Source organism: Muntiacus reevesi, chromosome 2 (assembly GCF_963930625.1).
Source record: "Muntiacus reevesi chromosome 2, mMunRee1.1, whole genome shotgun sequence".
Classification (NCBI taxonomy): Eukaryota; Metazoa; Chordata; class Mammalia; order Artiodactyla; family Cervidae; genus Muntiacus; species Muntiacus reevesi.
The window spans coordinates 247,258,854-247,282,776 of record NC_089250.1 but is presented as its reverse complement, the minus strand read 5'-3'; the positions used below and the strand labels follow the sequence as shown (position 1 = coordinate 247,282,776).

Here is a 23,923-nt window from a genome sequence, read left to right as displayed (position 1 = left end):
CAGAAAAGAAAATCCCAAAGAACTGGCTGTTCCTGCCTTAGCTCTCTCATTATCACCCACAAAGCCATTAGCCACATTATAAGCCATTTATTCAACAATCCTATACCCTAAACCGCTTTTGGCCCCTGGACTAGGCCCTCACTGCTCCTGGCATGGGGACCACACAGCCTGATAAGAGCCACCCAGGGCTCAGAAACCTGGGGCCACAATGTCAGTGGCTATAACCGCTTCATCTGCCGCCGCTCCTGTCGGCGCTGCCGTTTCTCATTGTGCTCTGGCACTGGGGCGCCACTGTCCGCTGTGAACCAGGGGCCCAGGACATTGACCCACAGGAGGTAAAGAGCTCTGCCTGGAGCCTAGGAGAAAAAAGGCAGCTTGAGGCCAGGTACAGGAAATGAAAGAAGAGAAGGCTTAGATGCGCCAGCTCCTCGGGAGTCCCGCAACCCACGTACCAGAAGCCAGAAGGACCAGATGTAGAGGGAGAAGCAGCTGAGCACCTGCACAATAGCTGTCAGTAGGATCACATCTTTAAGGTGCCTGTGGAGAGAAGGGAAGCTGCAAGGGCCAAAAATAGTAGCCGGGGAATTCCCTGGTGGTCCAGCGGTTTAGGATTCCATGCTTTCACTGCTGAAGGCCTGGGTTCAATCCCTGGTTGGGGAACTAAGATCCCACAAGATGCACAGCACAGCCAAAACTTTTTACATAAAACAAAAATAAGAGATGGGCCCTAGTTCAACTCCCTTCCACCCTCTTCAAGTTGCAGGCAGCTGTGGGTCTTGGGCTATCTGGGCCCCAGCACCCCAGCCCTGGCGCTGCTCACCTGGGCTGACAGCGGGGGACACTCACTCTGCCATGCCCTGCTCCATGTTGAGATCCATTCCACCATCCACCAGGGCCCCATCCTCAGAGAAGGCTGCCCTTGCCATCGAGCTCATAGAGTGGTAGCTGGCCCCGTATACTGCCAGACTAAAGACCAGGGCCATCTGTGGAACAAGAATGGGGGTGTTAAAAGGGCAGCCACTGACCCTATGGGCTTACCCACTTCCCAGGATGGGGGACACTTACCCAGGCCCAAAATGAGGCAGATGAGTAGAAAAAGACCAAGGTCACAAGACAGTAAATGGCCTGTAAGCAGACACAGGATCAGGCTAGAATCAAAAGCTTACTAAACCATGGACCTTCCTTGACTTTGACTCTAGACCAGGTGATGAAAGGAGACAAGTCGTTTCTTACAAGGTTGGGGGAAGAGATCTGCTCCCAGAATATCCAGACACCCCTGACACAGGAAAGAAGCCCCTGTGCATTTAGGATGGGAAAGGCTCAGGTTCATTTGAGACTCACACCCTCATTTTGCTTTTGTTTTTCATTTTGACTATTTAGCACTTTCTCTGCACCAGGATTCTTTCTCATTTATTTGGCTGCACTCGGTCTTAAGTGTAGCATATGGGATCTAGGGAGTCTTAAGACACTGGACCACCAGGGAAGTCCCTCTCCTTTATTTTTTTTTTTTTTTTTTTCCTCTCCTTTATTTTTAATTGCAGTTTTCTTCTGGAACTTTGGCTGTCACACACCCCCACCACTCTACCCCACCAAAGAGAGCTGAGGACTATGGAACCTTGGGTGGGCACTGAAGCAAGGAGGGAGGCACTTACATTAGCCCCCAGTATGATTCGCAGGTAGAACTTCAGGGTCTCTTTGTTCTCCTCAAATATCTGCTTCTTCCCTCTCGTGCCCACTTTTCCTTTGGGCTGCAGAGAGATAATGAGATACTATCAGAATCCTCATCAGTCAGGACCTTCCTTAGCCTCCCCACCATTCCGGTTAGCTGAATGGGCTTGACTGGCGTCCCTCTCCGGCCTCTACTGAAGTAAACCCGCTCTGGGCTGACACTATCCTGCCTCAAGCCCCTCAGATCTCTAGCTAGTCCTGGTACTGTTTGATACCGACGCCCATCGCCCCTCAGGCCGCTCGATCTCTGCAGCCCTGGTACTGTCTGCTACAGACGACGCCCAGCTCTCTCTGGCACCAGCTCTGGTATGGTCCTGGATGGCCACTGGATGGCGCCCCGCTCCAGCGAAGGGGGGGGCGCTGGATTGACCTATTTCCCTTGAAGCCCTTCTTCTGATTTCAGTCTCCCGATCCCGGGAGCGCTTTGCCATGCGGACCACGCCCTACTCGCCCTCCTTACCGCCATAGTGAGACGCAAATACCCAACCAAGGAAAGAAGGGAGAGCGACCAAAACCGCACTCAGTAGGTACCACATCGGCAGCACAGGCACTTCCGGTGCAGATCCAATACGTCACACCTGGGACGGAAGTTGGAGGTCCACTTCCTTCCCAAGCTCCGCCTTCCAGAGTCGGTGGTACTACGCTTCCCAGAAAGCCTTGCGCGGGGGCGGAGGCGGCAGGGATGCGATGGCGGAATCGCTGCCGCTGGAGGTGAGAGGAGGCTGCCCTCAGGCCTAACTCGGGACAGGCCCCGCCCTCGGGGTCCCAGGCTGTGGGGAGGGGCTGTCAGACAGCTCTCCCGGCCCCGCCAGTCTAGCGGAAACAACCCGGCCGGGAGATCCCTGGACCTGCAGGCTATGGGTAACGGCCCCGCCGCCTTTGGGCCACTCTATCCCCTTACCTTGGGGGACCATCCTCTCCTTCCCCATCGGCCCCAGGAGATAGCGGCTGTCACCTCAGCGAGGACAGGGCCTCTCTGCCTACCCCTGATCTCTTGAGATGGCCGTCCCTCCCCCTCAGTTCTGAAAGATGTCCGCTGCATCCCATCAGCCTCGAAGGGTAACCGAGCTTACCCCCATTGGTCCCTTGGAATGGTCGCTCCATTCCCTTCCCTTCGAGAGACGGCTGCCCCTTCCCATCAACTTCGGGCATGGTCTCAGTTCCCTCACCGAGGACAGGACTGCTCCCCACTTCCTCAGCCCCTAGTGATGGCCATCCCTGCCTCCTTCACCTTCATCTTTCATGGGATGTTTGCTCCCTCTACTTAAACTGGAGGTGGATCACTCTGCCGCTATTGTCCCGAGACAGATAAGTTTTGTCCCAGTGGCCTCTTGGGATGGCCTCTCCATCCTGTTTGCCCAGAAAGTTGGCAGACCCCTCCCACTGCCCAAGAGAGACAGGGTACCCTTTCCCCATCGACCCTTGGAATGATGTTCCACCCCCAATGAACCCCCTGAGATGGCATCCTTTCCCCCTTCTGCCCCAGAGGATATCTGTTCCATCATCATGGATCACAAAAATGACCAGTCATATCTATAGTAGCTCCTTGGGATGGAGTTCCTGGGATGGCCACTCCACTCTTATCACTGCCTCTTCTGTTCCCTCTAGAAAGGCCTTCCCCCTTCTCAACTCAAAGAGTCATGCTTCCCCCTCTCAGTGAGGACAGGTTTGTTGCCCTCCTTTTGCTCTGGGGTTGGCTACTGAACCCCAGAAGACAGGATGACCACTATCTTACCTCAGCTCAGACAAGTTTTCCTGCCTCCTCTTGGGGATTGGAGCGTGGTCAGTTCCAGTCCCCATCAAAGTTCTCTTCCCCAGGCCTAGCCTCCCTGACCCAGAGATTGTTCTAGCCAGTCATTCTCCTCTCAGTAATGATCTGTTTTATCTTCCCACCCCTTCCTTGAGCAAATCTTTGGTGAAAAGAGAGGTAAAAGACTGTCCATTCTTATTTAATTCAATCCAGTAAGTACTGACTAAGTACCTTCTGTGTACTAGCAATCAGGGAAGGGAAGAAGAGACCAAGTGGGCTGGTGAGGGTCAAGCTTAAGGGCATTCCAGGAAAAAGGTCCACATAGGCAAAAGGAAATACGAAAATCAACTTGCTGTGTTTGTAGGACACTGAGAAGATTGGCTTGTGGAAGCTCTGGGATCAGGGGTACAGTCAGGCATGGAGGCCTGGCAGTGCTGACCCAGGAGAAGAAATTTTGTCTTGAGGGTATTGGGGAACCCCAAAGGTTTTCATCAGGAATGCACTGAGACTGAAAGCTGTTTCTTAGGAAAATTAACCTTGTTGCAGTCTGTAGAATGATTAGCAAGGATGAACCTGGAGGCAAGGAGATCAGGTGGGAGACGGCGGAAGGAACCCTGGTCTGGGGTGATGAAGACGTGGGCTACTAAGGCGGTAAGGTTTCAAAGGTAGAATTATTAATAACAGCAATCCAGGAACCATTTATGGACCATCTACTAGGTGTGAAGCATATTATATCTATTAAATTTATATATATATAAATTATAATTTGATCCCTGTCATAAGACTGTGAGGGCAGCTGGTAAAGAATCCCCCTGCAATGCAGGAGACCTCAGTTTGATTCCTACGTTGGGAAGTTCCCCTGGAGGATGGAAAGGCTACCCACTCCAGTATTCTTGGGCTTCCCTGGTGGCTCAGATAGTAAAGAATTCACCTGCAATATGGGAGACCTGGGTTTGATCCCTGGGTTGGGGAGATGCCCTGGAGGAGGGCATGGCACCCCACTCCAGTATTCTTGCCTGGGAGAATCCCCATGGACAGAGGAGCCTGGCGGGCTACAGTCCATGGGGTTGCAGAGTTGGACATGATTGAACCACTAAGCACAGTACATAAGACTGTGATATAGATTTTTTTAATATTCCCATTTTGCAGGTGTGGGTTGAGGTTCAGAGACATCACATATCTTGCCTGAGGTCACACAGCTAGGAACTGGTGGAGCTGGGATCTGAATGAGTCTTAAGTAAAGCCTATGCTTTACACCTGTATCTGGAGCAAGGGACAGAAGAGCATGAAGAGTATAAAGTTTTATCAGGATCTTCAGGCGAGATGCTCTGTTGGGATTGAAGCTCGGGGGCTGGAAAGTTGGGAGGAGGGGCTGCTTTGGACTGAGGTGAAGGTGATGGTAAAACATTTGGATGAAGAATCCTGTGGACAGTTGGCAATACTAGACTACCACATGAATGATAAAACAATATGGAATATTGAATCGTTGGTTATTCTTATAGAGGTAATTGTTAAAGCAATGCAAGTGAATTTATTATCCTAGAAAGTGAACAAATCGAAAGACTCAGGTCTGAGCCCTGGGAGCCACAGAAGAATCTAGAAACAGGGCAATTGGAGTGGTGGGTGGAGCCCTAGAAAACACAGTGTCACAGAAGTCAAGGAGGGAAGATTCCAGAAGAAAAGAATAGTTAATATCAGATTATTCTTGGTCTCACAGGCAGCTCCCTTCCCCAGTCCCTAATAAGTCCTCCACCCCCAGCCTCATAGAGCATAGGTGGAGTGAGAGCCTTAGCCTACCAGGATGGGTCTTGCTGAGAATTGTAACAGCCGGCTGAGAAGCTGTGAAGAAGACTGAAAAAGTGCAGTCCCAGTGTAACTTCCTCAAGATCAGCACTTGCCTTGCTGTGTTCTAGATCCTATGCAAGACACTTTACCATGATATTTAACTGTCACAGCAACCCGCTTAAATCTCACTACAACTGTCTTTTTATAGATAAGAAAAATAAGGCTCAGAGGGGTCATTGAGAGAATAAGGATCTAAACTAGGTTCATCTAGTCCCAGTGCCCAGGCCCTTTTTATCTAATTGAGTAGGAAGTTTGATTTTTATCAGAACAAACCTGCATCCAGATGGTGCTCAGCAAAGGTTTGTTCCCAGTAAAGATACCTGGAGACTGGAGAGGACAAGTGAAGACTTTCTGAAGCTTAGGATCCAAGATGAGCTAGAAGCCAGTGCTCTAGTCCCCTCTGACTTACTGTGCTGCCAGACAGAGAAGATTTCAGAGGGCCCCACCAGCACTAACAACCCCAATGCCCTGTCTTTTTCCCTCAGATGGTCACATATATTCTGAGCTTCCTGCCTCTGTCAGATCAGAAAGAGGCCTCCCTCGTGAGCCGGGCTTGGTACTGTGCAGCCCAGAATGCCCTTCGGGAGGTAAGGTGCCTACCCTCACCTAGCCCATTCTCAGTGGTTTCACTTCAGCTTGCTCGTGGCCCTACTCATACATCGTCCATCCATTCATTCCTGCATATTTATTCATATATACTTGGCTCTGGGTCCAGTACTGGGACTCTACAGATGAACCAAACATAGTCTCCTCCCCTGAGAAGCTCATAGTCCAGTGAAGGAAAAAGACAAATAAGTGAGTGATCATGATGTTGTGTGCTCAGGGCATTGGCATGAAGGGGGCCATGGGAACATGAAGGACATAGAAGGAGACTGGCAGCATCAGGGAAGGCTTCCCGAAGGAACAGGATGAGGAGCATGAAGGTTGGTCTTCAGGACTCATAACCACACAGGCGAAGGCATCAAGGTGTGAAATAGTTCAGGAAACGACCACCCAGGTTCGCTATGACTGGAACTTAGGTGTGTTGGAGAGAAGTGGTGGGAGATGAGGCTAGAAAGGGGTCAGAAAGCAAGACAGATGTGCCAGGTGGCATTGCTAGGGCTTTCTCCTGGTTACCATCATGGGTAACCAGGTAACCCATGGAACTTTAGGAACATTAAAGGAACATTAGGCAGGGGAGTGACATGCAGTGATTTATGTCTTAGACCTCCACAGTGCAGAGTGGACTGAGAGGTGAGTCATAGGGAGACAACCCCCTAGGAGGTGAGTTCAGGCATTTGTGCTAGTTGGAAAGGCAAGCAGTGAGAGCCCTTTGTTTCAGTTTTGACTGTCACTGAGGTTGAACAATTTTCTCATTAGTGGACCATTTATATTTCCCTCTTTTGTGTATTTCTGTTCCTTGTCTAATTATTGGGGTCTTCGTATTTTTCTTATCGATTTGTATGAACTTTTTATACATTAAAGAAGTTAATCTTTTACATACTTACTGAAATATATTCCTCATATATTTGCCTTTTTAAATTTGATTTGTAGATATGTGTTGTTTATGAGATATACAGGGGTTAAATTTTTGGGTTGTTGACTCTGAACATTCTTTTCTTTATCTGCCATTGCTTTAGAGATACTTTGCCTCTTCAGAGATTTGATAAATATACACTCATATTTTGCTTTTTTTTTTTAATTTGGATTTACTTCTTAGATCAGTTTTAGGTTCACAGCAGAATTGTTTTATGGCTTGAATTTATACACACAAACACACACACACACATATATATATATATATTTGATGTAATTTATTTTGACTTATGCTGTAAGGTAAGGAGCTAAACTGATTAGTTTTCAAGTAGCCCAAGTACCATTTATGTATAATGGATTGGAAACCTCCTCTGTCACATTTTTTTTTCTCTGTCACATTTTAAATGAGTGTGTAAGTAGGATTGTTGTTGAGTTCTCTCTCCAGTGTCATTGAGCCTAGTTTCTAAAGAAATTTGGTTTGAATTTGTTGAAAATATGAAGTATAAAACATCTAAACGGTGAGAGAGATCCAGTTGGTAGTTGGACTTCTGAGAGAGGAATTCAAGAGAAAGGTCTGGGTAATAAATATAGATGAAGGTGTCATTTAAGAACAGGTGGAGGTTTAAGCCTTGGATCTAAGTCACTTTCCCTGGGGAGAACAAGAGGAGCCCTGAAGAGCAGGCCACAGAGACTGTCCAGGAGGGATACCAGTGCAAAGGCAAGGAAAGGAGGGGCCTGTAGAGAGGCCTCACTCATTCAGATGGTGAGGCTACCTCAGTGCCCAGCACTGTGCTGGGCCCCAGGGCTGGGGCAGACACAGCACTCAGAGTTGATAGTGAGAGAGACAGCACTGCACTCAACATCTTAAGAGAGGTGCGTGATGCATACCAAAGATGCAGAGAAGATTCACAGAAGACTGCATGGACAAGGGGATGCTTGGGTTAAATCTTGAGAGAGGATACATATTTGTTAAGGAATAGGTGAGGGGTCAGACCACCCCCCACCCCCAGAAAAAAACAGCTGAACCCAGGCATGGAAGTATGAGACAGTGGTCTGAAATTAGCATTCCAGAGCCAGAGTGGGGAGCAGGCATGGGAAAGCTGGAGCTGAAGAAGTAGGCAGGCCCTGAATGCCAGCCGGGAAGCTCAGCTTCCATCCTGTGCAGTGATGAACCATCAAAGGGCCCGAAAAACGTGGTCAGTTGCCTTTCGTCAGGATCACTCTGTTGACAATACCAAGAGTAGACTGGAGCCAGAGAGATTGAAGGCCAGGAGGAAATAGGAGATGGACTGGAAAGGACCTTGGACGTTGTGGATATGAGGGAGCAGTCTAGGATGATTGCCAGATTTCTGACTTATGTGATTTGGTAGAAGGCACGGGGAGTTTGGGAGAAGCAGGGATAAGACAGTAAATTCAGATTTGGGCATATTTCATCCCTGTATCTGGAGAGAGGTCCATCAGGTCATGGCTCCCAGTATCTGGTGCCCAGGAAGAAGGTGTGGGAAACAAAGTAGATGGAATGGCATGAAGTCTGCTGGGGTGCACGTGGAGGGAAACTCTGTGTGTGTGTGTGTGTGTGTGTGTGTGTACGTGGAGGGAAACTGTGTGTGTGTGTGTGTGTGTGTGTGTGTGTGTGTGTGTGTGTGTGTGTGTGTGTGTGTGTGTTGGAATGGAACAATTCATGGAGAACCCACTGGTCCATGGACTGGATCTTGAAACTGTGTGTGTGTGTTGGAATGGAACAATTCATGGAGAACCCACTGGTCCATGGACTGGATCTTGAAACTGTGTGTGTGTGTGTGTGTGTGTGTGTGTGTGTGTGTATGTGTGTGTGTGGTGGAATGGAACAATTCATGGAGAACCCACTGGTCCATGGACTGGATCTTGAAACTGTGTGTGTGTGTGTGTGTGTGTGTGTGTGTGTGGTGGAATGGAACAATTCATGGAGAACCCACTGGTCCATGGACTGGATCTTGAAACTGTGTGTGTGTGTGTGTGTGTGTGTATGTGTGTGTGTGGTGGAATGGAACAATTCATGGAGAACCCACTGGTCCATGGACTGGATCTTGAAACTGTGTGTGTGTGTGTGTGTGTGTGTGTGTGGTGGAATGGAACAATTCATGGAGAACCCACTGGTCCATGGACTGGATCTTGAAACTGTGTGTGTGTGTGTGTGTGTGGTGGAATGGAACAATTCATGGAGAACCCACTGGTCCATGATCTTGAAACTCTGTGTGTGTGTGTGTGTGTGTGTGTGTGTGTGTGTTGGAATGGAACAATTCATGGAGAACCCACTGGTCCATGATCTTGAAACTGTGTGTGTGTGTGTGTGTGTGTGTGTGTGTGTGTGTGTGTGTGTGTGTGTGTGTGTGTGTGTTGGAATGGAACAATTCATGGAGAACCCACTGGTCCATGGACTGGATCTTTCTGCTCTTTGATGACCCCAAACAGGGAACAGGCTAGAAGGTAGGAGAGACAAGAGGGCAGAGTCTCAGAACCCCCAGTAGGAGAGAACACCGGGGAGACAGGCCATCCCGAGTAGGCATCATGGCGCAGCAGAGAGGAAGGACACCTGTGGGAGGTCTGCAGAGGAGCCCCCAGATGTTGGTGATCTTGCTGGAGAGGGGCTGTTTCTGGGAATGAGGGATTCTGTGGGGACAGTGGTGGGGGGATTAGTGGGCAAAACTATGGTCAAGAAGTGACCACAGTGGGTGTGGGCACCCATGTGCTTCCAAGAAGCGTGATAGTAAAGGGGAGGGGTGAGGGGGGTTGCAGGATCAAGGGAGGCCTTTGTTAAGACTCTGGGGTGTTTGTGGACTCTGAGAAAGGAGCAGTGGAAAGGCAGAGATTTCGGGATTCTCAGAGGAGAGGGTGGGGACAGGCTCAGTAGGCCAGGAGAAGGGGTCTCCTTGAACCCAAGAGCAGAATAGGGAAGGAGGTTCTGATGAGTCCTGCCAAGGATGGGCTGGTGGATGTGAACAGGGAAGAAGGAGGGCCTTCCCACCTAAGAGCACTGGTTTCTATTTGAAACATCTCTGAGAAGGTTGGAGTGAGGGGAGGGAGCTGCAGTAGCATCGTGGGCTTGGAAAGAAGACTAGAGGAGTGAAAAGAGAGGGGCTGTGAGGAGAGGGGAGCCAGTGCAGACAGGAAGGGAGGCTATGGCTTCCTCGGACAGCACGTACCCAGAGGAGGCCATGGTCTCATCATCCCTGGCTGGGCAGAGGGCCCAGAGAGCAGGTGCACCCACATGATGGGCAGGGCCCCGGGGACCCTGATGAGAGGTCATCAGTCAGGGAGGCTTCTTGGAGTCCAGCAAAGAAGGAGGGTGCAGAAGAAGCCAAGTGGGCAGTCAGGCCCCAGGGATGAAGGTGAGACTGGAACAGGAGTGAGGGAAGGAAGAAGAGGAAGAGGCCGGGGTCAGAGTTTGGGATCCAGAGCCTACCATTTTAGCACTGGAGCTTCTCCAGTGAACCCTGAGCTCCACATGGAGCACTGACAAAGACCCGTTCAGTGACTCTACAAAGCCCTACTCCACCGCCAGGACTGGGAGCCCTGGGAAGCCAGGCCACAGATACCTGGGCTTCTAGGGCTGACACCACCTTGTCCCAGAGAACAATCTCTGGAGCCCTATTGACAGGACCCATCTCCCAGGGTGCAGTGGGTTGAGGAGGTGGTGCCCCAGCTAGTAGATGCTGTGGAAGATTCTGGCTCACCAAGGCCAAGCTGTATGGCTCCAGGTCAGGCTAGGATGCTCAACTTGATAACTTCTTAATCTCCCTGACCTGCCCCCACTTAATTCCACTTTTTCTCAAATAAGAAGACAGACAAAGGCAGGGCCTGATGTACACCTGGGCTCTGTCCATACCTGGGACTGGGGCGGGGGTGCTGCCACCACGCTGGTCACCGTGAAGATCTCAGGACAGCTCCTGCCCCCTGCTGCCTTCTCCTGCCTGAGGTGTCTATAAAAGCCTCTAGAAATGAGCCTCAAAGTCTGATTCCTCTCTGGAGACCAAAGCCCCTGGGCACCAGAATATATGCTTCCTCAAGGTCCTTCCGAAAAACAGGCGTGCTAACTTTGGATCCCTGTGCTGGCAGACAGGAGAGTCATGTCTCTCTCAGATGGCTTTCCAAGTCTGCACACAGGCCTGCTGCCCCAGCTCAGGACTTGAGTAGTTACAACAGAGTCCTGGCCTCACAGTCAAGGAATACGTATTGCTTTTAGCAGGTTTAGGGCATCTTTCCAAATGAGTCCGCATTTACTCTTAAGATGCCAGCATAGAAGGGAGGAGACCAGGGGGCTAGTTGGCCCCTCTGTGCTGAGGCGGCTGAAGCTGGAGCAGGTACCCATGTTATACTCCCTTGGGGCTTTAGAAGCATCTTCCCAGGGCCTGGGGAGGGCCACTTTCCTACACTGGGGCAAAGACCAGAACCCAGAAGGCTGTGCACAGAGGGTAAATATCCCCAACAGGCTGCTCCTGGACTTCTGTATCTGAGTCCCAGGTAGACCACCTGGGTGATGGCTTAGAGGCCATCTTCTCACCACCAAGAAAAACTGTGGGGAGTAGGGAGGTGGCCTCAAAACTCACCCGGCCCCATAGTTGGAAGTCCTTTAGGCCAGGCTCTGCCCTTCGCTAGGTAGCCCTTGGGGCCACCTGCCAGCCCTGCACTTGGACCCTGGGCTGTTCGTTTACCTTGTGTATAGGAAGGCAGTGGGAGAGGGAAGAACACTGCTGGCAGCCAAGGCTCAGGAAGATAGGGAAAGAAGGAAGACTGAAGGCAGCTGGAGCTGGGGGCTGCGGGGTGCCATGTGACTGGTGGGGGCAGGTGCTGCCTGGCAACCAGCACTGCTCTGCACTCCCCCAACCAGAGTTCATTCTACTCTCATTATGAGATTGGCTCATCTAGCACTGCAGGGCTTTGAAATGGCTGGAGGCATGCTTTACCGTTCCTTTCTAAAAACTATTCTCCCTGATCTTTTCAGTACCCTCCCCAACCTCACACACTGGCATCTTCGCCAGCTCTCCTTAAATCTGAGAGAGGGACCCAGGTCTCTGGCATCCCCACTCCCCACTGTCTCCTGGTGTCCATGGGGGGATCTATGGGCAGAGCTCCTCTCACCCGTATTGACCATGGGGTCTGAACTGGGAACGTGGTTTGACTCCCTGATTCCCGTGAAATTGGTGGGAGCTGGTCTCCCTCTTACATAGGCTTGTTCCCAGGACGACAGCCCTCGGGGGCTGCTTCTCTCTGGGGCAGAAGCCAAGTGGGGTCTCCACACCTGGGAATGAGTTCTACCTGTCTTCCTGGAAGAATCCTGTTGATAAACATCTTGCAGGGAGCACATATTACGCATCATTTTGAGCTTTCTGGTTCCCTTTTGATGATTTTGTGTGGGGGACAAGCAGGGAATGTCAGCTTGTTCTTCCTATTACTCACTGGACAGGTTTGGGGGGGGGGGGAGCTTGCTTGTGAAAACAAGAATCTATGAGTATCACTTGCCTGCATCCTGGGCCTTGGTGGGGGTAGAGAAATGGGGCTAGAGTTTCAGAAGCCAAGCCCTTTTCTCCCTCCCCGATAGACCAGTTCCACACATTCCTGTACTTTTTGTCCTTTGGCTCCCTCTATCACAAGATCAGGCAAGGTTCTCTGAAAACAACTCTTACTGGCGGTTCCTCACACTCCTAAACCAGCCAGCCTTTCCCCACAACTAGCCCTGAGTTTGCCTCCCTGCCCCACCGGACTCCAGCTCCGTGCTCCCCAAGCTGCCTCCCCGGTTCCTCTCCAGTTGGGCCAACTTCCTCCCTGCCTCTGAAATTCGTTCTCTGAGTTCCTGTCTAGAGAAATAGTACACTTCTCCCTCCTCACCTGCAGGAATAAGACACACCCTCCAGAGATAAGACGAGGGATCACAAGCGCATCTGGAATCTCCAGCCTAAAGGGCATTCACGTGTGCGCATACACACGCATCCACGCATGCGCACACCACACTCACATGCGTAGGCACATTTTTCACTTACACACAAAAGCCGGTTTTACAAACATTCTTGTGGCCAAGACACTGAGGCCACCAGAGTACCTTGGCCTCACTGCCTGCCCCAGATCTCTGGCATCTGGGCCACAGGGCGTTGTGGTGAGCAACACCTGCAGTTGGTTCTTCCCGCCCTCAGCTGCTCTGAGGGCTATTTATATGCTTTTGAGAAAGTGGGGGAGGCTGATTGCTTAGCTAATGCTAAGCTGAGGCCCTGGATTTGGAGTCCGTGGGTCTCAAGGCCACCTTCTGAAAGTTCCCAAAGTTGGGATCCAGAATGCTTTGTTCTCCTGCTCCCAGGGACCTTCGCTGGCTCTCCTCCAGGCCGCCCCCCAGCCCTCCTGTATCTAGCATGCCAAGTCCCCACTCTGGCCCAGCCTCTCCATAGGCACTCAGCCCCGGCCATCACTAACTTTCTGTCCTCCCCTTGTATTCCTCCCCCTTGAGCCCCAGTATGACCCGTCCTCCCTGCTCCCACTTCCCATCAGCACCCCCTCAGGCACATGACACCACAGTGGGTCCCCAGTGTTGAAGGGCCCTTCCCTGACCTTCCCTCAAACTCTGGCCAGCAAATTGCCACCAGACCCAATGGCCGGCACACTGTGAGGCCAGAGGGCTGACCCCAGGCCCGCTGCTGCCCCGTAGGCCAGCGTGCAGTACAACATCCCCGTGTCATCTGCCTCCCTTCCGGTCATCAAGAGCCTGGGTCTCAGGGGCGTCACCTGCATCAGCCTGACCAACCTGGATGGCTCGCCGGCTTCACTCCAGGTGCTGCGGTCTGTTACCCACCACCTGGGCCCACACCTGCAGAGTTTGTGCCTTGGTGGGGGCAGCCCCACAGAGGCCTCCTTCGTGGCTCTGATCCTGGGGTGCCCGGCCCTGCGTATCCTAGACCTCAGTGGCTGCAACAGCCTCTTCACGTCGGGCATGCTGCTGGCTCAGCCCGAGATGGCGCAGCAGGTCCAGCAGGCGCTGAGTGGCCTCCGTGAGCTCAACCTGGCTAGCCTTCGGGACCTGGCCGACCTCAGCTTCAACCGGCTCAGCAGTTGTGCCCCCTGCCTGGAGCGCCTCTCCTTGGCCTATTGCCACCTCACCTTCCAGCTAGGCCCAGCCTGGGGCTCCACTGACCCCCAGGACTCCTCCCCCTCCCAACTCTCCTTCCGCAACCTGCTGCAATTCCTGAAGGAGCGGGCTGGCAGACTGCACACCCTGGACCTGAGTGGCACTGGCCTGCCGCCCGAGGCCCTGCGGGCACTGGGCCAGGTGGCCGGGCTGCAGCTGCAGGAACTGAGCCTGCATAGCTGCCGGGACCTCTCCACAGAGGCCGTGGCCGCCCTTTGCCACCAGCAACCAGGCCTTACCTCCCTGGACCTCAGTGGCTGCTCAGAACTGGCTGATGGAGCAGTCCTGGCCGTGAGCCGGGGCCTGCGGCACCTGCGGCACCTGCGCCTGAGGAAGCTGCAGCGGCTGACAGACGCGGGATGCTCAGCCCTGGGGGGCCTGCGGGAGCTGCAGTGCCTTGACATGGCCGAGTGCTGCCTGGTGAGAGGGCGGGAGCTGGCCCAGTCCCTGGGCTCGGTGTGCGGACCTCCACCCCCACTGGCCTCCCTCAGCCTGGCCTACTGCTCCTCACTCAAGGTGAGCGTTCCACTCCCTTCCTCACCAGGGCCAGGGATTGGGGGAGCTGGGAGCCTGGCACCAGGGAGGTGCCCCGTGTTTGTGTCCAAGTCAGCTGGAAGAGGAAAGGTGCCTAGGCAGACAGTGCGCTGCCCACACTCCTCCCTGCCGCCCCCGTGGTGGGTCCATGCAGAGGGAGGTCCCGGAGACCAGAGGGGCCCAGCCCATGAGGTGACCCACACCTCACAAGTCCAGTGCTTGGTGATCACTGCAGTCTGGGGAGGGGACTGAGGGCGGGTGTTCTGGGGGCAGGGGTGACAGAACCAAGCCCTGGGGAAAGGGGCACCGAGGTTCCACAGCAGTAGTTGCTCAGGAGGGGCCCTGGGGAGGCCATGTGACAAGGGAGGAAGAGGGTCACTTTTGGCTGACGCCGGTTCCTTCAGTAGGGCTCAGGCCTGTCCCTCTGGGTGGTGCCCCCTCCCTCTTTAGCAGGTCATTCCTTCAATCTACGGCTGTGCCCAGAGCGTTCTTCACCTGAAGAGCATGTGCAGCGTTTCCCCAAGCGCCTCTCTTGCCCTACTCCATCCTCACTGTGTCGGTCATGTGTCTCTTAAGCACTCTCTCTAGAGGCCCATGTTCCCACGTCTGCATCTCTACAAAGCAACTTCCTCTGTCCTGCCCTTAGTTCTTACCCCCCCATCCCCCAACCACTCCTGGCAGGTGGCAGCTCTGCTGTATGTCCTCCCAGTCCTAGAGGGAGTGTATCTGATTGACTGGTGCTGGGACCACAGAGAGGGTGAACGCCTTAGAGATGTTCTCCTGCATCCTTCCCACACCAGCCAGTCTAGGCATTTGTCCTTCCCCCTGTGTTCCCCTTCTCAGCCCATCACATCCACTGTGACACACAGCACAGGAACACTGATGCACCTTCCGTGGGCCCTGTGACAGTTTCCTGTTGCCTGGGGGGCTGTAACTTTGGGCAGAACCTTCCTAGGGACCCCTTCCTGCCTAGCAGCAAGGGCTTCCTCCCACAGCCCCACCAAGAGCTGGGGCACTGCCTCCAGCCCCAAGGACCCCTCTTCCTAGCCACAGGGCCTGCTCATGCTCCAGGCCCCGTGGGAGCTGGACCTCACAGCCTGCCACACCTGGTGGCACAGGCAGCGGGCACCTCCCCATCACCTGCTCCCTTTTCCACTTCCCTTGTAGGACGCCTCGGTGCTCTCCCTGATCCCAGCGCTGAGCCCACGCCTCAGGGTGCTAGACTTGTCCTCCTGTGTGGCCCTCACCAACCAGACCCTGCAGGCCATCTGCACCTACCTCACCCACCTCTCAGTCCTACGCCTGGCCTGGTGCAGGGAGCTTGGTGACTGGGGGCTCCTGGGGCTGGGGGAGCCCATCAAGGCACCTTTGCAGGAGCCTCAGGTGTGAGACCCTCGAAGTCATGGCGGGCTGGGGGTACCTGGGCTCAGCTGCCCTCCTTCGACCCTCTCCAGCAACAGTTGAGGGCCAGACTCAGGAGGAACCTGAGCAGCAGGAGCTTCCTCCCACAGCCCCACGAAGAGCTGGAGCACTGGGCCTCCAGCCCCAAGGACCTCTCTCCCCAGCCACAGGGCCCCTCCCTGCTCATGCTGCAGGCCCTGCGGGAGCTGGACCTCACAGCCTGCAGCAAGCTGACTGATGCCAGTTTGACCAAGGTGTGAGGCTGGGGGCGTGGATAGGCTGAGGACCCTGGGGCTGGAACTTTGCTTGGAACAAGCGTTTTTCTCATGGGCTTCTGCTGGATGTGGCATTTCCTCTGGCTGGGGGTGGGGGAAGCTGGAAGGGCTCCAGGGCCTCGTTACCCTCCCTGTCCCTACCGCATCCTTGCAGGTGCTCCGGTTCCCCCAGCTGAGGCAGCTGTCACTGAGCCTGCTGCCAGCACTCACGGACAAGGCCTTGGTGGCTGTGGCCAAGGGCTGCCCCAGCCTGGAGCGCTTGGCGCTGAGTCACTGCAGCCTCCTCAGCGACCACGGCTGGGCGCAGGCGGCCAGCTTCTGGCCGAGGCTGCAGCACCTCAACCTGTCCAGCTGCAGTCAGCTCACGGAGCAGTTGAGTGTACTGGGGGCTGCCTGTGGTGGGGGCTTGCTGGGCCTGGGCCGGGTCAGGCGCTCAGCTAGCGGCTTCCCTGCAGAACTCTGGATTCCATCGGGCAGGCGTGCAGGCAGCTGCGGATGGTAGATGTGGCCATGTGTCCCGGCATCAGCATAGCCTCCGTCAGGCGCTTCCAAGCCCGACTGCCTGAGGTGACCTGCATCCAGTCCCGCTTCGTGGGAGGGGCAGACCTGACCCTAACACTCTGAAGCCAGATCAGTGACCAGTGGCTCAGCCTCTGTCATCTCCAGCATCCCTGGTCCTGGCCTCTGGACCTGGAGTTTGACTCATCTCCCTCTGCCTCTCTCTGTTACATGCCCCAGAGGGCCTTCCCCAAACTAGAAACCCCTTCACTGGGTCTGAGAGCGGGATGATACCAGGACAGCCTACCGGGCTTCTTGCCTGCCTGCCCCACAGCCCACAGGAACCTTCTCCAGCTACATGGCACTGCCACAGGCCCCCGGAAATGCCAGATCCTGCTCGCCTGTCCAGGCCTGGGTCCAGAGGCCAGGCCATTGGTGGGCTGGGTCTGATGCTGGAGAGAGTGGACCCCAGTACCTTTTGTTCCACCCACTTCTCACACTAAGGCCTGTGCCCGGCCTTGTTCCCTATAGCTCTCCCAGCCCCCCACCAGCACTGAGTTTTAGCAGTTAAGCCACAGTCTTTGTTGTATACCCAAGATTAAAAATTCCAGATCTTTCTTCCTTGTCTGAAGTTCTCAGACCAAAGGGCCCCTCCCCACCTCAGTGAAGCAGCCCAGCCCAGCCCAGGGACAATTTGTAGGAAATGCCAGAGGGACAGACAGCTTCTTTCTCACACCTGGCCCAACAGGTGCCCCGAGCAGGTCCTAGCTTCTTCCCCACATGGTGGGAGATGCCAGAGGCTTCTCCCCAGCATGAGCTCTGGCACATGTCCCACAGCAAAGCCATGTCCATGTGAAGATCTCAGGAGCATAGTGATTAAGGATGGCTGAGTCAATGGGGTTTTTCAGTACTCACACATAAGACACAAGAGAGAGAGCATCTCTGGGTAGGAAAGGTCATTAGAGGTCCAACCTTCCAAAACAGAAAGAAGCTCCTGGGACTGGGAGCCCAAGGGAGCAATGAGCTTAGCCTAGAAAGTCAAAGAAAGTGAAAGAAATCAAGTCAGTGAAAGAAGAGGGAGGAAAGGGGACAAACAGGCAGAAGGGCCTGGGGAGGTGCACGTGGGCAGGCCAGAGTTGGCGCTGGGTGGGGTAGGGGGTTCCCAGCCCCCAAAGTGAGCAGGGAGGATGCCAGCTTGAATCAAGCATCGAGAGCTCTGTAAGCTACGGGCACTCTGTTGAAAGGGGTAAACCACGGCATGTCTGCATCCCAGCTCAGTTCTGTTCAGTCACGGTACCATGACCATTATCCACGGACAACAGGGAGACATGGGAGAAACAGGAGGGGGTGATGTGTGTGTGTAATCAGGTCAGTTTCCTGTTTGAGAAAGCAGTTGGAGTAGGTGGTATTGAGAAGACTGGAGGGCAAGACAGGAAGCAGGAAGTCAGGAGGTTCTTGCTAAGATGATGGTGGCCTGAACAAGGGACTGGAGACATTCAAAAAGAATTGAAGGTATCAGGAGATATAACTGCATCTGGGTGATATATTTTCACTTTGAACTCAACAGGGACTATTCTAAGTGGGGTGGGAAGTCTGAATACAGGAGTGGGCACGTGGGGCCCTAGATGCCCAAGTAAGAAGCATAGCTAGGGGGTGGGAAGCAAGTGCTCCCCCGGAACATTCTTCAAGGGAGGTGCCATACCATCAGTTTCTAGGCAACGTGGTGATGGTTAACACTTAAAGATATTTTGAGGAGGCACTGGGAAGGAGAGGTAGTGAGAGGCATGGAGATCAGAGGTGATGGCCAGCAGCTTCCAGCCTGTCTGTGGGTCCTGCGGGTGGGTGTGCTCCTCTGCCTCAGAGGCTTGGGGTCCATGATCACAGCCTCTGAGCTTCACCTCCAGCTGGTCTATCTGTGGCTCCCACCCCACCCATGCTGCTGCAGATGAGTTTTAATCAGAACGCAGGCTTCCTGCACTGAATTCCACCTTGTTGGAATCAGCCTACATCCTCCCACTGGCCTGGCGGACACCTACGGGAACCCTGAGTTTGCCCTTCAGCACAAAGCATGCCCAACTTCATGTCTTTCCCTTCAAGTCTCTCGAAAGCAGGACTTCGGGACCCGCAGAGGACACAGGAAGGGTCAGGCAGGGTGGAGAGCTAAGTTCAAACTGTCCGGAGCCTTCTGCGAATATGGCTCCCAAACTAGGCCCCTGCTAAAATTGGGGAAATACTTCCCACCCTGCTATCTGTCCCTCATCTGGCTGGCTGCTCCAGACCTCTCTCAGCTGGCAGCCCCCAGACTACAGCCGATTCTGCTCTGCAGGGCTAGCAGAGGGTAGGCTGAAGACTCACTCTGGAGAAGGGTAACAGGGCCAGCTGGTCTTCACCCTCCTTCAGAACACCAGCCCCATAACTGGAGTTGCCCAGGTTCATGGCCCCAAGCTGTGGCCCTGGCCTGACACCTCCTTTCACTTGCCAGCCAAGGTGGAAGGCAGGCTTAGCCTGCGAGGTTCAGAGCTGGCTCGACACACATCTAAGAGCCAAGCAGACTTTTATTTCTGCCGCAGCCTCTGCTGGTCAAGGTGTCTGTGCTTCCCCCCCTCCACCCTTTGTGGCCACCACGGTGGCAGCAGCTGTGGCCCTTGGCCACCTTCACTGTCAAGGTTCAGCAATGCTGCAGTCATAGCAGAAGTTGAAGTTGGTGGGGGGCGGGGGAACAGGGGGTGGCTGTTCAGGGATGGGCACATTCTCCAGTTCCAGCAGCCGCAGCTTGGTCTCCATGGTTAGCAGCTGCTCCAAGTCCAGCCGTGTCTGCTCACTCCCCATGGGATTGCCCAGCAGGGCGCTCAGCCCATCTGTCCACAGGTGGAACTGTGGATGGGGGCAGCTCCATGAGGTCCTCTCCATCTCTCCCCCTGCCCGTCTGTCCCCCTGCCCGTCTGCTCAGCCTGCCCAGATACTCACCTCCCGTTTGGATGGGGCAATGAAGTTGAGGTATGCCTCCTCCTCCCCGTGGTCATAGCTGACTGAGAAAGCTAACTCACAGATGTCCTGGAGAAGCAAGGGAGCCAGGAGCACTGAGCAGGGGCCAGTGGGAAGTAGCCCTGGCGCCCACTGCACTCACCTTGTTCTGCTTCCCAGAACCCTTCTCCCGGACGTGGGGGCAGTCCTTCCCTGTCAGCAGTGCCCTGATGTCAGCCACAGGAACTGCAGGAAAAAGGCTGGGTTGACCACTGGGACCCCTGGTGGCCCGGGGTGGAGCAGCTCAGGGGAACACAAGTGTCTGCCCCCCCCCACGCCCTCCTCACGCTGCTCGGGCAGGCTCTCGGGAGTCGGCGGGCCTACTCCCTCCTCCACATCCCCATACTGCAGCACTTTGTGGTTGGGGGACAGGCAGCAGAACCACAGCTTGTCTGTGGGTGGAAAGGGGGAGGAGGAGCAATGAGAGGGCCTCCCCAGCCCCTCCCAGCCGCCCTCCAGCCCCACCACCGCCCACACAGTGACCCTGGCGCCGCCGACTGCTGATCTTGTGGAAGAGGGTCCCCTCGCAGAGGCGGAGCAGACGCTGCTGGCGGATCAGGCCCAGGAGCTCTGGCTTCAGCTTCTCCCGAAGCTCCCTGGGTGCAGGGGAGGGGGCTCACTGAGCTGACAGCCGGGCCTGGACGAGGCAGCAGGGCAGGTGGGGCCCAGGCCTGGGACCCACCCCCATGACTTACAGAATCGGAGGGGCCAGCGTGCCTTCCTGGTGCAGCCGCTCCGTCTGCCGCAGCCGCAGCACCTCCCCGTAGGTGAGTGCGTTCACCTTTGTTCGGAAGAGCTCCAGAGAGCTGGGCTTCAGGGCCAGCGTGCGGGCCAGCTGCTCCCGCACCACTTGCATGACCTGGGGCCATCCCAAGCTGAGCTCAGGGCTTGAGTTCCAGGTCCCAACCCCAGAACCACCTCTGCCCTGGCCTGGGTCTCCCCACTGCTGCCCTCCGCACCTTGTCGAAGTCCTCCTGAGTGGCCCGCATCTCCTTCCAGGTCTTATTCAGCAGCTGGATGCTCACACAGAAGAGCTCATGGAAGCTCTGGTCTTGGCCAAAGAACATGGGTGAAAAGTCCTGGGCTGTTTCGGAACCTGGAGTGGGGGGGCAGGAGGGGCTCAGGGAGATAGTGTGTGCTGCCCCTGGCCCTCTCTGCCCTTCCGTCCCCCGTTCCCGAACACGCTGTGCCCAGCGCCACTCACAGGGCTCCCCGACGTGGAGCAGATCACACAGCAGCACGGTCAGCTGGATGCTGCTCCGCGCAAAGGGGCACTCATGCTTGTCCTCACGGCTGCTGTTCTCTAGCACAAACTGAGGAGGCGGGAGCACAGGATGGGCTGGGGAGTCATGACTAAGTCCCAGGAGACCCCGCCTAGGCGCCCTGTACCCCATTCATCCATACCCCACCCCGCCCCACCACTGACCCGGCTGTAGGCGCTGGGTGCCTGTCTGGAGAAGTAGAGCATGTTGTCCAGGGCCAGCAGGCCAGGGGGCACACGCTCCAAGTCCTGTGCAGGGTTGCTGTTCTGGGGGGAAGAGGAGAGGCAGCTGAGGAAGGTCCCAGCCCTCTGGAGCTGTAGCAGTAGCCCTGGGTGGAGGCAGGGGGCAGGGGGCTAGGTAGGGGTCACTCACAGAGAAGCCCAGTTTGCGGAACTCTCGGGCACACAGGGAACGGCGACGGTCAGCGCTCAGCCCGGTGCCCACGGACTCCCCCTCCGGCTCAAAGGCAGCTTGGCGCAGGGCCTGCAGCTGCTCCCGCTGTTCCTGGGGTCATTGTTGGGAGTGGTGGCAAAGTTGAAAATTCAAGGCCAAACTCGGGCCAGCCCCAGCCTTCTGCATGCTCAAGGCACCTACCTGACTGTAGGGGTCCAGTGGTGTCCGCATGCGTGGCTCCAGCAGCCCCAGCATTAGGGCCTGCAGTACGTACAGGTGGTGAGCCATCTCGTCGCCCAATGGCGCTGCACTGTGGATGATGTTCTGAAGGACAGCCCGTCCACGGCTGTGAGTGTGGGCTTGCAGGGAGAGGAGTGGGGAGGGGTCTGCCAGGTCTGGTCCTTCCTACCTTGTAGATGAACTGGCGAAGGTTTCTCTGCCACAGGTAGTCGAACATGTGCTGGTTGGGTGGGAAGGGGGCTTGAGTGATTTAGCCCCACCACGAGCGCCCATCTTTTCGGCCCACTGCTTAGCACAGCACCCACCAGCTTCTGCCCACCCCATCCAGTCACTGGATGGATGCCCACCTTACGTTCTGCAGGGGTGGCCCCCTGTAGCAAAGCTGTCAGCAGTGCCATGGCCTTGGTTTGCAGCTGCTGGTTCATCCTGGGTCAAAAAGAGGGCTCAGCCGACCATCCAGGGCCCAATCCTGCTGTCCTCCCTAGTCCCCCACCTTCAGACACTTACACCTGTAGGTGCACCAGCAGCCTGTCTAGTGGCACCTCACTCTTGACCAGCTGGCCCAGGGTAGGGCTGCTCAAGGTCACATTCTCCAGCAAGCCCAGGGCCAAGGGCTGCACAGAGGCATCCATCAGGTTCATGTTCACGTAGCACACCACCTTTGGCGGAGCAGAGGTTGTCACCACCTCATCACCGTGGAAGGCCAGGCCCTGACACCTCTCCACGACCCCCACCTGTTTCCCCGAGAAAAGTCCACCCACCTTCCTAACAAAGGGGATGCTGAGTGTCTCCCAGGACACCACGCCGTGCTCCATAAGCTCCAAGAAGGCCCTCAGTGCGAGGGCCAGCACTTCTCCTAGGCTGGAGGGACATCAGAGGCTGAGCAGAGCCAGACGAGGATCCGTGGTCCCACTGTGTCCCCCGCCCACCACAACCCTGGGCTCACTCGTCCCCATCCTCAATGATGGTGCCCAGTCTCTGAAGCCCATCACGGCTGATGACCTCCCGGGCGAAGGTCAGGTCCGGGGCCAGCAGGAGGAGGTGCCGCAGGGCTTCCCGGCGCCCTTCACGACTTTCGCTCTGCAGCCCCCGCAACAGCCGCTCCGCCTCGCGGTCCTGGCGGGATGGGAGCAAGGGCAGAGCACAGGTGAGGAGGTAAGGAGAACTGGGGTGTGGGGACGCGGGTGTCCACTAGGTGGGGCACTTATGGGCTGGAGCTGGGACTGGGCCCCCAGTCTCCAGGTGCAAAACAGAGGCGCAGCAGAGGGGCAGGGAAGGAAGGCGGGGTCGGAGGGGCATTACTGGGGCCGTGCTGAGGCACAGGATGCTGCCATTCTTGATCTCCATGCGGTTCTGGAAAAGATGGCAGAGAACGGAAAGAAGTCAAGAAGGGCCCTGAGGACTGGCTAGTTGAGGCTGTCAAGAAGGGAGGATTTGGGAGTCAGTAAAAGATCAGGTTGCAGAGAGTGGGACGCTGACTGCGAGTCGAAGCCAGAGTTAGAAGGGATCACAGGGTGGAATGTGGGGCGGAGAGGAGGGGACTCACGTTCTCGGTGATGTATCTCCGGTGCCCATCCGCAAACTGCAGGGCATAGCGCTCAGAGTGAGGCAAGCTCCACCTGCAGGCAGCAGAGGCTCCGTGAGGCGGGCAGGGGGCGCCCTCTCCCACCTGCCCCGCCCCATCCCCTACTCCTCGCGCCCCGCGCGGACCCGCACTCACGCGTCGCACACCTCCTTCAGTACAGCAGCCAGGGGTTTTGCCTAAAAGTGGAAGAGTCAACTCACGGGATGGGAGTGGGAAGAGGTTGCGGAGGAGCCTGGGGAGGGGCGGGGTGGACTATTCGAGGGGAAGGGGGCGACCCGGAGGTAGGTGGTGGGGTGGATGGAGGACAGCCAGGCCTGGTGACCTGGTCCAGCTGGATGAGCTGCGGGATGGCGTCACGCATCTGGACGGCGATCTTCACCACATTCCGCGGGGGCGCCATGGTCTAGTTGTGGGGGCCTTATACTTTCCAGATGTGCCACCTCCGCTGAGAGCACACCTGGCCTGGGGCCCCTGAGAACGAAGGCGTTCCTCAGTCTGAGGCTTGGCTCCCGTGGCTCAGGCTCCCACTCGCGACAAGGTGCCGCGGCCTTCCCTAGGGAGCGGGATCCAAGGCCAGTTCCGGGTTGGAGTCCGGAGGGTAGGAGAGCGCCTGCCCCGCCCCGCCCCACCAAGGAGGCCCCGCCCCGCCCCAAGGTGCGGCAGGTGGGGGTGCGGAGGGCGGGCTGTCAGCACAGCCACACCTCCTTTTCCAAGAGTTGACCC

General features: G+C 55.6%; 3 protein-coding genes across 8 annotated transcripts; 1 reads left to right on the top strand and 2 right to left on the bottom strand.

The window, feature by feature from the left end:
- Window positions 1–67: 67 nt before the first annotated feature.
- TMEM208 (transmembrane protein 208) lies at window positions 68–2,299 on the bottom strand. Its single transcript, XM_065920523.1, has 6 exons — window positions 2,189–2,299; window positions 1,653–1,748; window positions 1,066–1,125; window positions 847–983; window positions 453–537; window positions 68–356 (listed from the first exon to the last, which is right to left on the bottom strand). Exons 1-6 carry the CDS (start codon window positions 2,192–2,194, stop codon window positions 219–221), a joined length of 522 nt encoding a protein of 173 aa, XP_065776595.1. The 5' UTR covers window positions 2,195–2,299; the 3' UTR covers window positions 68–218.
- Window positions 2,300–2,396: 97 nt separating this feature from the next.
- On the top strand, window positions 2,397–17,299 carry LOC136161061 (F-box/LRR-repeat protein 2-like). Of its 5 annotated transcripts, none has more exons than XM_065925514.1 (7): window positions 2,397–2,439; window positions 5,809–5,910; window positions 13,512–14,504; window positions 15,690–15,905; window positions 16,034–16,177; window positions 16,353–16,570; window positions 16,654–17,299. In XM_065925514.1, exons 1-7 carry the CDS (start codon window positions 2,416–2,418, stop codon window positions 16,820–16,822), a joined length of 1,866 nt encoding a protein of 621 aa, XP_065781586.1. In that variant the 5' UTR covers window positions 2,397–2,415; the 3' UTR covers window positions 16,823–17,299. The 5 variants fall into 5 exon arrangements, with proteins under 5 accessions (XP_065781586.1, XP_065781589.1, XP_065781590.1 ...); XM_065925515.1 differs by lacking the exon at window positions 2,397–2,439 and adding an exon at window positions 2,450–2,589; XM_065925516.1 differs by lacking the exon at window positions 2,397–2,439 and adding an exon at window positions 2,607–4,143.
- A 1,000-nt stretch (window positions 17,300–18,299) lies between these two features.
- Window positions 18,300–23,811, bottom strand: ELMO3 (engulfment and cell motility 3). 2 transcript variants are annotated; one of them, XM_065920521.1, is made up of 20 exons: window positions 23,523–23,811; window positions 23,336–23,376; window positions 23,162–23,234; window positions 22,918–22,968; window positions 22,562–22,731; window positions 22,377–22,476; window positions 22,123–22,274; window positions 21,963–22,041; window positions 21,785–21,835; window positions 21,577–21,699; window positions 21,355–21,486; window positions 21,147–21,248; window positions 20,925–21,033; window positions 20,680–20,816; window positions 20,416–20,579; window positions 20,204–20,316; window positions 20,008–20,112; window positions 19,824–19,906; window positions 19,664–19,750; window positions 18,300–19,570 (listed from the first exon to the last, which is right to left on the bottom strand). In XM_065920521.1, exons 1-20 carry the CDS (start codon window positions 23,598–23,600, stop codon window positions 19,358–19,360), a joined length of 2,163 nt encoding a protein of 720 aa, XP_065776593.1. In that variant the 5' UTR covers window positions 23,601–23,811; the 3' UTR covers window positions 18,300–19,357. The 2 variants fall into 2 exon arrangements, with proteins under 2 accessions (XP_065776593.1, XP_065776594.1); XM_065920522.1 differs by lacking the exon at window positions 19,664–19,750 and having other exon boundaries at window positions 19,422–19,554.
- Window positions 23,812–23,923: the final 112 nt, after the last annotated feature.

Bases quoted from the DNA above. Each gene is read 5' to 3' on its own strand.
- ELMO3 (XM_065920521.1), bottom strand. From the start codon at position 23,600: ATGGCGCCCCCGCGGAATGTGGTGAAGATCGCCGTCCAGATGCGTGAC. The intron at 23,235-23,335 runs GTGAGTGCGGGT...TGCTGCCTGCAG, and splicing joins CTGAAGGAGGTGTGCGACGC to GTGGAGCTTGCCTCACTCTG. The intron at 20,317-20,415 runs GTAAGTCATGGG...CCCTGCACCCAG, and splicing joins ACGCTGGCCCCTCCGATTCT to GGAGCTTCGGGAGAAGCTGA.
- TMEM208 (XM_065920523.1), bottom strand. The intron at 538-846 runs GTGAGTGTCCCC...TTCTCTCCACAG, and splicing joins ATGGAGCAGGGCATGGCAGA to GCACCTTAAAGATGTGATCC. The intron at 357-452 runs GTACGTGGGTTG...TTTTTCTCCTAG, and splicing joins TCTGGTCCTTCTGGCTTCTG to GCTCCAGGCAGAGCTCTTTA.
- LOC136161061 (XM_065925514.1), top strand. From the start codon at position 2,416: ATGGCGGAATCGCTGCCGCTGGAG. The intron at 14,505-15,689 runs GTGAGCGTTCCA...CTTCCCTTGTAG, and splicing joins CCTACTGCTCCTCACTCAAG to GACGCCTCGGTGCTCTCCCT. The intron at 16,571-16,653 runs GTTGAGTGTACT...GCTTCCCTGCAG, and splicing joins TGCAGTCAGCTCACGGAGCA to AACTCTGGATTCCATCGGGC.